This window comes from Balaenoptera borealis (assembly GCF_965194805.1).
Source record: "Balaenoptera borealis genome assembly, chromosome: 6".
NCBI classification, from domain to species: Eukaryota; Metazoa; Chordata; class Mammalia; order Artiodactyla; family Balaenopteridae; genus Balaenoptera; species Balaenoptera borealis.
Window position 1 is genome coordinate 69841096 of NC_138863.1, and position 12362 is coordinate 69853457.

At 36.7% G+C, this 12362-nt stretch overlaps 1 protein-coding gene across 2 annotated transcripts in view; it reads left to right on the plus strand.

Annotated features, from left to right (window-relative positions):
* IFIH1 (interferon induced with helicase C domain 1) overlaps positions 1-12362 on the plus strand; it is a 55926-nt gene that overhangs the window by 1347 nt on the left and 42217 nt on the right. For both annotated transcript variants that reach the window (XM_082395279.1, XM_082395278.1), the window contains exons 2-3: positions 6114-6282; positions 10825-10965. In XM_082395279.1, the coding sequence (XP_082251405.1) occupies positions 6114-6282; positions 10825-10965 (310 nt within the window). The remainder of the gene's footprint in view (positions 1-6113; positions 6283-10824; positions 10966-12362) is intronic.

Sequence of the window (12362 nt, forward strand, 5' to 3'; positions counted from 1 at the left end):
TTATTGGAACCCAGCCATGCTCATTCATTTACATGCTATGATTGCTCTTGTGCTTTAGGAGCATTTGGACAGAGATGTATAGCCCACAAAGCCTAAAATATTTATTATCTGGGCTTTAAACAAAAAATTTGCCAATTTCTGGCCTGTATTATGCACTATACCATTTAATTTTTGTCCAAATGGGGAAACTGCATAGTACACACACACAGACACACACACTTTTTTTTTTCTTTACTCAAAGTTTCAACTCTCTGGGAATCAAAAATTGGAGATAATTAACTGAAAAAATATGTTGCTAGTTGCAGTTTTCCATATTAATAAAAGAATAGTGGATTTTTTACGTGGCATTTTGACAGGATGAATTATACAGGTGACTTTACACTTAATGTTTTATTGTTCATTGTTTTTCAATGAGTGAGGATGTACTGTGGAGTATAGAAATGCTTACCTATTTAAATCTGACTTATTCAGGGTGTGCGTCAAAAGTCTTATTTTGAAAGGCATGTAGGCAAATAAACCCATTTTGGAGGTCAAAGTCTAACATGCTATGATTTTGGACACTTTCTTTCTCTCTCTCTTTTTAATTCATCAACTGTTTGTATCCTTGTTACAAAGTTTTGGGCATGGGACTCCTATCAGCCTATGATGTGACTTGGTCTTTAGTGACTAAAGTTAATACTCCTTTGTCCACTTGACAGCCATAGGGCCTGTCCAAAGACCCAAGCATGCATCTAATTTTGATGACTGGTTTTCCCAACTAGTAAATTACTTTACACTGTTGTCGGTAACGTTTATGTAGTTTTGTGTACTGAGAACCAGCTAGAACGCATTATAGTAGTCCAGCTGGATATGACAAATGTGTACATCACTGTGGCAGAAACTTAATTTGGAAGACAGTATGCAGCCTTCAAGCCAGCTGGAGATGGAAGATGGCATTTCCAGCCACAGTAGCTGTTAGGAAGTCCAGAAGCAACAGAGTCCAGTAACACCACAAAGCTGTTTATGTTTGGTGGGTACGATGTCCCGATTGCCAGCGAAACAGCACTTCTCCTTATTTACTCTAAATATGTCTGCCTATCAGCATCACTTTTGTCTTGCCTGGATTGAATTTCTGCCAGCTAGTTTTTATCCAAGTTCTTGATTCTGGCAAGCTTGGAGGCAGCTAGCAGGAATGCAAGGGATTTGACACAAAGAAGATATAGAGTAAAGGGACATTTGTGTAGTGGTAGCAGTTAAGGCCAAAGCAACCCAAATTCTCCCGCAGAGTCATATTTCAAAGGAGGCCCTGAAAGCTAGAGGAGCTATGTATCTGAGGCTTTCAAAGGAGCAATAGTGTCTGTGCGAAATTTTGGAATAGTTTTCGTACACCTCATTTTACAGGTACCATCAGTCTCAAAAGGAATCAATGGCGGATGATGGAAAGGCACCACTAGGTTTAGAAGAATCCACAGCATGTTGATACGGGGTCCTTGAGGAATGTTTATCGTATTACAGCAAAGTGTAGTGGGGAAACCATGGGAATTTGGAGTGGCAAGACCTGGATTTGAGATCTATCCCTGTTTCTTACCATCTGTGTTACTTTGGACCAAATTATTTGTTTCCTGATCCTAAGTGTACCCAGGAAAATGGACATAATAATAATTTCCTCTCTCATTCACAGTATTTTATTGAACATGAGTGAGAAGTAGTGTTTATGAAAAAGCTTTATAAATAAGAAAGAGCTCTTTGGTTATGATGATGACTTCTATTATTTATTTGGTCACATTTCCTTGTGAATTTAAAGTTTCAGGGATTTAGGTAAATACCCCATGTTGAAATTGAGATCTGCCTCCTAAAGTCCCTGGATTAAACTGTGATTTGAGGAAGAAACAATGTTTTTCATCTAAGGATGAAACCAGAACCCAGTTAGGACCAAGTATAATATTGGTGCTTAATAAGTTTTGATTGATTGGATTTATTTCCAAGGAATTGTCTGGAACAAGAAATGAAAACACTTGGAGTAATGAATTGCCTTGCCAGGCACTGGGGAATGGATGGGTGGTTGATGAATATAAGATCTCCAAATCTGCTTTTTTGACACCTTAAAATAGCATTTAACTAAGAAATCAGAACTTCTAAAAAACATTTTATTTTAATGCTTCTCCTGTTTTCCAGTTGACACTTTCTACTTGGTCTTGGATTCTTACCTCCACCTCCCAATCCCTGCCCCTCTTACATAAGCACATCTAAAAAAATGATCCTAAATTTAGTTTTGTGACCAGTCGGTACCCAAAGAAATTTATTTAATTGACTGATTATTCATTCATTCGGTTTAAATTTATGGAGCGGCACCTTGCGCCAGACACCATGCTAGTGCTGAAATGATTGGAGAATAACACAAATACTGTCTGTGCTTTCATGGAGCTTACGATGCAGTGTTGATCAGTGTTCATTCTTCTAACAAATAATTAAAGAAGGTCTAGTATACGTGAGGCACTATTGCAAACACTGAGGACTCAGCAATAAATACAAGAATCACTTTATCGATCATTATAATAGAATGCTCCCTAACAGTAAGGGGGTGTCCCTGTACTGGCCTGCTTCTATTTAGGTTGCTAAGTGACATCGTAGCACGTCCATGACTTAGACAGCCATGAACTGTGGATCATATAAACATTTCTATAGTGTCTTTTTAAAAAATTAATTAATTTATTTATTCATTTTTGGCTGCGTTGGGTCTTCGTTGCTGCGCGGGCTTTCTCTAGTTGCCGCGGGCGGGGCCTACTCTTCGTTGTGGTGCGCGGGCTTCTCACTGCAGTGGCTTCTCTTTTTGTCGCAGAGCAAGGGCTCTAGGTACGCCAGCTTCAGTAGTTGTGGCACGCGAGCTCAGTAGTTGTGGCTCATGGGCTCTAGAGCGCAGGCTCAGTAGTTGTGGCACACGGGCTTAGCTGCTCCGTGGCATGTGGGATCTTCCCGGACCAGGGCTCGAACCCGTGTTGCCTGCATTGGCAGGCGGATTCTTAACCACTGCGCCACCAGGGAAGCCCCTCCATAGTGTCTTAATATCAATTTGAACAGCTTAAGTAAGCTGCCTGTTTCAGCCCTGCCCAGTTCAAAGCATCAAACATCTATAGTCCTAGAAGACCCTCTGTACCTTTCATTTGCACAGTAGAACCTCAGATAATATCACCAGTCCAGCTAGAAACCCTCCAGTTCCATCAACATGAAGTTGAGTATTAGAATTAATCTCCTTCTAGCTCATTGTAATGTCAGGTAAATTAGGATGGGTAAGAATTTTATTAGCAACAAAAAGTACAAATAAGAAATTAGTTATGTCATTGTGACAGTACATAGTCATTCAGAAAGACATTAACTTTTGGAGGGAACTTGTTCTTTAAAAATTCTTTATTTTTAATATAAGAGTTTTGCTTCTTGATTTACTGGTACTGCGGGTTGAGCTCTGCTATATTAAAAAGTCACCATTATATTTAAATAGCTATCTAAGGTTGTTCTGAGGGGAGAGAAAGCATTTTTATCTAACTTTACAGTTGTGTTGGCAAGCCAGTGCTTAAACGAAATATCATTGGTTTCTCTACTGATTTCTGTTAGAAAAAACATACATCAAAGAATTCAGGACATGAAAGCATTGAACTGTATTACCCACAAATTCATATTTATTTTACACTCTATAAATTAGTTAACAATGTATCCATAGATATTTTTAACTTCATATTCAGAGAATACATTCGGTGGGGAAGGAACATGAGTGGGAATCATTATATGTCCTGTTTCAGGCTCAAGTCTAAATATTCATTTCTCAAGAATTTCAGTAATCAATTGTATATATTGGGATCTTATATGTAGGAGAACAGATTAAGTAAAAAACATTGTGTGATTGCTTTAAAGGGAATTGATGTACTTTCTAGCACCCAAACTAGGAAGATTTCTTAAAAATTCAGACTCTTGATGACACTGCTAAAATTGCACAGGTATTATATGTAGTTCCACATTCAAATAATAAAAATACTTGCAGGAAATAATGGCATAATGATTCTCAAATACCTGAGCTCAGTAAGGACAAAACAAGCTTGACAAATACAATTCTACAGTAAAGATCGACTAACTGGTTAATAGTCAAAGAAAATTTAGTGGATATAATATGCTTAGGTTTTTAAGTATAAGTATTTATTACAGTGCTTCACTTGTTCATTTTAGAGAAATGCTTTCTGATTACTACTTCTGTGGAATGAGTTTAAAGCTGATAAAAGACTGAGATAATTAAAAATGGAAATGGTTGAGTTAAAATAAGGTGCTCAAACCAGTCTCATTTAGCATCTTTAGAGACTACTGCTTAAATTAGCAGATAATAATAGAGATGTTACAAACATCAGAGAAGACAAAGAATTTCCATTAGAAAATTAACGAAATTAGAGAAAAGTAGGAAATGAGCAAGAATCTGCTTAGAGATTCTGTGGGGGAGATGGACTGAAATCGACTAAATTTTATTAAGTCAAGTAGTCATTTTAACCACTTCTTGTCAGAAAATGAACTTAAAATTGGAGACAATTACCAGCTATAATTGTAGCTCAGTAAGGCAGTATTCAGCCTCTGGAGCCAATGCCTGGGATCTAATTCTACCTCTGCCATTTACTAGCTTTGTGGCCTTAGGGAGGTAACTGGACTTCTCTGAGCCTTGGATTTCTGATCTGTAAAATGGGTTAATATCGGTATCTTCTTCAGAGTTGTTGGGTTGATATATGGAAAACATTTATAATAACATAATTATCTATTAGCTAATGAAACGAACGTATCCTTTGGGTAGAAATCATGTGGTATAATCTTGTACTAAGCAGTGTCTGCTGGTGAAATGTTTGTAAAGATAGATGCTTTTCCCAGTCATCATAATAATAAGCACTGAATTTGTCCCAGACATTGTTCCAAAAATGTGAATTCCTGAAATTAAATGGTTATTGGATATATTTATAGGACTAGAAAATACACAAATTCGTAGGAAACAATTATTCTAGCTGAATAGTCCATATTATACATGTAGAAGATGGGCAAATGTTGAGAAAGACCTTTGAGCGTATGTAAGTTAGTACTTCTTACCTAAGCTGCGGATTAGAATCAAGAGGTGCTTTTGAAAAAAATTTCTGGTTTCCCCCCATGGACAAATCAGAATCTCTGAGGGTAGATTTCAGACATCAGTATTTTCTAAAGCTCCTCAGGTGATTCTAACGTGCAGCTAGGATGGACAAACGCTGTAATTTCATTTCAGTTGCTTTATTTTACACATGTAGAAACTGAGGTCTGGAGAGGAAGTGGCTTGCCTAATGGCCCAGCAAGGTGATGGTGTCCTGCCTAATTTCTTTCTGGTCTAAATGTGATCTTTTCTCCAAATGTCTGGTGCTGTATTAAGAACTGGGGAGATGCACTGTAATAATGATTACACAAATGATTCACATTTAAAAAGATTTACTAGATTAAAGGAGAAATTAAATGAAGGTTAAAAATAGTAATGAATGGATACAGAAATGCTTCTGCCCAATACTTTAAAAAAGGAATATAGAAATAAGTTTGTCTTATAATATTAAGTAAATACAAATTTTAAAAAAAATGTATTATAGCAGTAATAAATAATACAAATATTAAAGAATATAAATCTCTGATAGTAATTACTTATTCCATAATGGTAATAGTGAAGAAAGAGAGATCGGATAAGAAATGTTTGATTTCCTATTTATAGACTCCATGAGTTGAACAGAAATAGCAAGCCCTAGATATACAGAAAGAAATTGATACAAATAGATATAACATGGCTAGAGATTAAAGACGCCTTCTTTTGCACCCCTTATTCAGAATGGCGGAGGTAAAACATCTGTTTCCTAAGTGTCAGCTTTGAATATCTCAATAGCTTAAAAAAATAGTGTATATTTAAAAGGGGGATTGGCCCAGGGATTTTTTTCCCCCTAGAATCCAAAATTTCTGTAAGCGGTATTGCTGTTTTCTTTAGTATTTGAATATGAGCCTTTATACATATGCTTAATTGTTCAATTTTTCTAAAGGCTAGTTCCTGTTTAAATTTATTCATAAGATAGTTGGACTTCTTTAATTCTACTTTTCTCTTAAAACAGGTTTCTGCTGCAGAAAATAATGGAAATGAAGCAGGGGTAAGAGAGCTACTGAAAAGGATCGTGCAGAAAGAAAACTGGTTTTCTACGTTTCTGACTGTTCTGAGGCAAACAGGAAACGATGCGCTTGCCCAGGAGTTAACAGGCACCGATTACAATGAAAGCAATGAAGGTATTGCTCATTCTGCAAAGGAAGGGTTTGTGCGTTTCGCCTAGTGACTGAGAGTTTAATGAAGCCTGTAGACACAGTGCCAAATACTAGGGTATTTAGAATCAAAATTTCAAGCGATTTTGAGAGATACGTTTTCTTCTTTTTACAAATGAGGAAACTGCTGCTTGGGAAAAGATGAACCTTCCAAAGACCACAGCACTTAGCAAGGTGGGCTGGAATATTGGCAGCTGACTCCTTGTCCAACATATTTTCCATTTCCCATCTTATTTTGGAAACAAAGTGATTATCTGAGATTTTTATCAAGATAATTTTAACATTGCCTAGACAAATAAATTGGAAGAAAATATTTTAGTGGTTATTACAACTGCTGCATAGTCTTCTGGACATTTATATAAATTTTTAAGGAATTTATTAAACATTTGATAAAAGGTCTGTAATTGCTAACATATCACAGTGTTACTTTCTGTGAGTTTTTAAAAGTATTCAATTATAATAATAAAAATAACATTTTAGAGCCCTTTCACATATATCATTTGTAAATCTAATATAATCTGCCATCTTATTTTTCTTTACAGAGTATGTATCCTATGCTTTTAAAAATATCATATGTAAGACAAATTGAAGTTTAATTGGTAATGAATGATTACCAATTTATAATTGGTATAATTTATTCACAATTATATATAATTTAAATGATTATAATCATTTCAAGCTTACTTCACTTCTTTTATTCAGTCAGTCATTCAATCAACATGTAATGAGTACAAACAATGTGCCAGACACTGTTCTAGGTGCTGGGGATATGGATTTAAATGAGAAATACAAAGTCCCCATTCCCATAAACCACACTTCCTAATGGAATAAGAAACACAGTGAACAATTTTCTAAGTTACTTATGCAAAAGAAAAACAGATAGTTACTAAATTATTAGAGTAAACAGCATATTATGATTTTATGCTGTATTATTTATGAAATAGCTTAATTTTGCTCAATGGTTAGAAATACACACACTATATATACACATATATATCTGTGTGTATATATATCTAGTGTATATATACACATACACACAACAGTGTGTACATATGTGTGTGTATATGTATATATAGAGAGACAAACACAAACACACACAAATATTTTTACTATGAAATATTGAAAAGCCCAGAAGAATTACAAAATAGTATTAATGGACCTGTGTGTAAATGAATCACGGGGAGTGAAGTCTAATCCATGTTTAGGGAAGGTCTTCTTGCTTAAGCCCAAAGCAAATTCCTTATGGTGTCATATGTTTGAGATGGCCACAAAGTGAAAAGCTCAAGAGGCTCCCCTTCTTTTTGAGATTATCTAGGGATTTGAGGGGGATTTATTCAGCCAAATGTGGTTAATCCAGCTTTCAAAAGCCAAGCAGTAATTCCATGATCTCTCCACTAGCAGGTCCCCCAGTTTCTACTGTCATTGTTTCTATTTCCACAGCAAAGTGTAACTGTATTTAAAAAAAAATCCCTCTCAATAGAAGCACCTTGATTTTGCTTCAGTTCTCTGGAGTGGGCTCAGTGGTGCCACTTGCTTGCAACATCAAGATTATAGGTTCTTTTGCATTTATATATTATGGCCCAGCTATTATTTCCACAATGTAACTCTAATGCCAGTTTGCTAATTCTAAAGGGACTTCAGGCCAAACTTACATACAATAATGGGGCCAAATTTCTCCTACATACCTCAAGGATGAGCTGGACCCCAGTGCAGATCACACCCTCTCATGATGAGTTCCCTTTCAAGATCTCGTGGGACCATTTCCATCCATGACAAACACTCTAGGACTTGAACTTCAAAGGGAAATGGCTACAGTCTCAATTTTTTTGTTCCCTGGGAAATTTTGGCCTCAGTGTATGGAGGGATATTAGAAAGAGCAGCCTTGCAGATCACAAAATACCTTGTTATATTCATCCCCCAAAGTAGAGGGTACTTACCCATTTTATGGTTGTGTACTAGTTGAGGAAAAAGTATAGAAGATCAACTCTAAGTGTCTTATAGCTTCCCCTGACATAGGCAACATCTGGCCATATTTCTGTCTTTTTTTTGTTGGGGGGGAGCAGAGCAACAAGTTACATACAACATATTTCTTTCTAAGATATTTTTAAGTTCCACTTTACAAGGTGCCTTGTTGGAAGCTAATGTGATTTTTCAAATTCTAATGCTTTGAACGATAGCAATCCTAGGTAAAGTATATACACGTAATACCTGTATAATAACACACCTCATCACATACCTTATCTAATATTCACATGCCTTCCTCTTTACTTTCCTTATTATATGCCGTAACTTTGTATTATGATTAAGTCTTTACATGTCTGTTTCAGAATGGCCTGGGGACTAGTTTATCCAGACTCTCCTAGCCTGTGCACATAATATCAGCTGGCCAAGGCCAAACACTTTATAAAAGGGATAAAGACCTTCTGAAAAGAAAAAAGGGGCACCAATTATCCATCATTCTTTTCGCCCTCCCTGGTCCCCTGACAGGATCCTCTTACATTTGGGGCTTTTCCTTCTTTCAACCAAAGTGAGTGATGATGGATGTTGCCCCAGATATGTGGGCTCTTACAAAGACAGGGAGCCCAGTAGAAAGGGATTTCTAAGCTTCTTTTGAAGGTTGGATGGAAGATGCCATCCCCTTCTGGGACTCAGCAACCTTACACTCTCACTACCCCTACCAGCAGTCAGGGTGCTCCTGACCAACTCATTCCAAATAAGTAGGGCTTCCTTCGTGCTCCTGACCAACTCATTCCAATTAAGTAGGGCTTAGTTCTCATGTCCTTCCCTGAAAATCCAATCAGGGGAGTCAGGAATTTAAATATTGTTTGCTAAACTGTACATATTATTAAGGGAATCTAATCATTTTTCTAGCAGGTCTTGATGCCCAGAACAAAGTTAGCTGTCATTATTCAAAGTTAGCTGTGGTAGGAGCTGCTGTGGATGGAATCGAGCCCCCCTGCCACCAAATTCATATATAGAAGCCTTAACCCCCAATGTGACTGTGTCTGGAGCTAGGTCTTTAGGAGGTAATTAAGGTTAAGTGAGATCCAAAGGTTGGGTCCCAGTCTGATAGGACCGAGGCCTTATAAGAAGAGGAAGACAGATCTCTGTCTCTCTCTCTCTCCCCACCATGTGAGTACACAGTGAGAAGGTGACATTCTGCAACCTCAGGAACATGCTCTCACCAGACACCAACCTGCTGGCACATTGACAGTGGACTTCCTGTTTCTAGAACTGTGAGAAAATACTTTTCTGTGACTTAAGTCACTCAGTCTATGGTACTTTATCATGTTGGCCCATGCTGACTAACACAGGAGCCTGGGCTCTGGATCCTGACACTTACTGAGTCCTGGCTCCTTCATGTCCCTGGATGTGTGACTTTCACCAGGTACTTGCCCTCTCTGTGCCTCAGTTTACTCCTCTGTGAAATGGTGATAATAATATTACTGATTACCCAGGATTATTTTGAGGATTAAAAGATTTAACATTTGTAAAGCACAAAATAAATTGACTATTATTATTATAAACCCCAAACATACTTAATATGTACCTACAAATATTATAAAATCATCTTGTCTAAAGACAAACTCCAAAGTCAGAACAGTTTTCTTCAGGAAATTCTCCATACACAGCACACATTTTCTCCTTATTCTTTAAGATGGGTTAATCGAAAATGATACTTTAAGAAATTTTCTTTATGGCATCAGTCTCTGACACATTGTACTTCAGAAGGGCAGAAACTCTTGCCTTTCTTTGTAACTTTCTTTCAAAAGTCCTTAAGAGAACACTCAATACATGTTGGCTGAAGGAAAATAAAAGGTCAGGTGGAAGAAATGGTGGGAAGGAGAAAGGAAGGATTCAGAATATTTCATTCAATTTCTAAAAAATCTCCAGAAATTCAGAATACATGAATGTAGGCTGACATTAAAGCATATGTACATCTCGTGTAGAACACGCAGTGAGAGAACAAAAAGGCTAGAGCACAAGCTGAAGAAAAACTACCACCAAATTTGCATTTTCATTAATGCAGCCTTACATGTGACTTTGTATCATTGAACAAGTGGCTTACTTCCTAAAGTTGATGGTCAGATAGGAAATCGTCACACTTATGATTAGCATAATACTTATTATATTGGCTTTTTAGATAAAATTTAGTCATCACAAAAGAATTACTACTGTGTTCATATTAGAAATAAAAATACTTTGTCACAATATAAAAACATGTTCCAAGCCTTACAAAATGTCAAAGTATTGTAGTATATTTAGGCAGATCTCTACTAGGGACCCCACTTGGTTTTCAAAATAAAAATAACAGCTCTTTATATTGTATAAAAACTTGCATTGCAATACAATTTACATTCTGTTTAGAATTTCAAAGTATTTAAGTATATTCAGGTTAATCTCTATTAGGAACCCCTATTCTGTTTTCAAAATAACAATGACAGTTATGTATACTGTATAAAAACTTGCATGGCACTATTGTTTACATTCTAATACTTTTATTCACAGAGTCTGAGAATTTATCACCAGAAGATGGTCCTGAAGTCAAAGAGCCCCTCCATTTAGTCATAGATCAGCCCAGTCTGGAGGTCTGGGACAGAGAGAATAATTCATCGGAACCATCTTTTGCAGATTCTTCTGTAGCTTCAGGTACTTGGGACACACACATACTTTTATATGCACTAATTAACTACTTCTGGAAAAATCAGTTGCTGCATTGATGACATTAGGATCTATTAAACAGAGGGAGAAATTTGGGGCTTTGGGGTTTTGTGAGTACTTGTGTTAAAATAATATTTCTGGAGGAGATTAAATGAAAATAATTTCTCTTTGTGTCTAAAAATGTTTTAAAACTAATGCAATATTAATATGTTATGAACATGAACACACTGGGTTCTAATTTTATTTTATAAGATATCCATGGTCCTTGTCATGTGATAAATATCATAAGCATGTCCTGCATTTCATGATTTTCGAAATACTTTCAAATACATGAATTAGTGGGGGGTTTTTTAAAAAGATTTATTTATTTATTTATCTATTTTGGCTGCACCGGGTCTTAGCTGCGGCACGTGGGATCTTCGTTACGGCATGTGAGATCTTTTAGTTGTGGCATGCGACTTCTTAGTTGTGGCATGTGGGCTTCTTAGTTGCAGCATGTGAACTCTTAGTTGCAGCATGCAGGATCTAGTTCCCCGACCAGAGATCGAACCCAGGTCCCTGCATTGGGAGCACGGAGTCTTACCCACTGGACCACCAGGGAAGTCCCCATGAATTAGTTTGACTCATCCAAATTTCTGAGAATTAAATGAGGCCATTACGTTTTCCCTTTTTGACAGACTGGCATGTCGCAGAGAGGTTCAACTGGGTTATAGAGACCAAAACCAAGGCTTTAGAAAAGAAGATGAATGGGTGCTAAACAGGAGTTGGTTTGAATTTCAGTAACTAATTGGTATGGGTACTAGATCCACCATGTCCACCGTTTTGATATGAAAGAGCCCTGGAAGAATCAAACTTATTTAATTATTTCCCCTCCCTAATTTGCTCATAATAGGAGAATCCTTCTCTCCTTCCCTCTGTCCCCCAAATGGCCACATTCATTTTTCACTAGAAATAGTCTGGTTGAAGTCTGGTGTGCTGGTAAATGTTTACCAAGTGGCTCTCCGGGGAAAAGAAAAAAGCCCTGATTTGTAGCATATGCCAATCTTCATGGTGTAAATACTCCCACTAAGCCTACTTTCAAGTGCCCACATAATGTCACCGAACACTAAGTCAGGAATAGATGTGCAGTAGCACACCACTATTTGCCATTTCCATTATACAGAGACAATAGGCTGAAATAGCCTCAACATCATTGATGATTGTAAAATCTAGTAAAATGATTAGAAAATGATGAGTTTTAAGTATTCTTTACCTTTGTTTTAATATAATTTTTTTAGTAAGTCCATATAATTTAATTTTTAAAATTGCCTGCGTTTAACACTAACAACTGGCTCATGAAATTCTAGAAAATTTAACAATTGTTCTTGTGCGCCAGTATGAGCTGA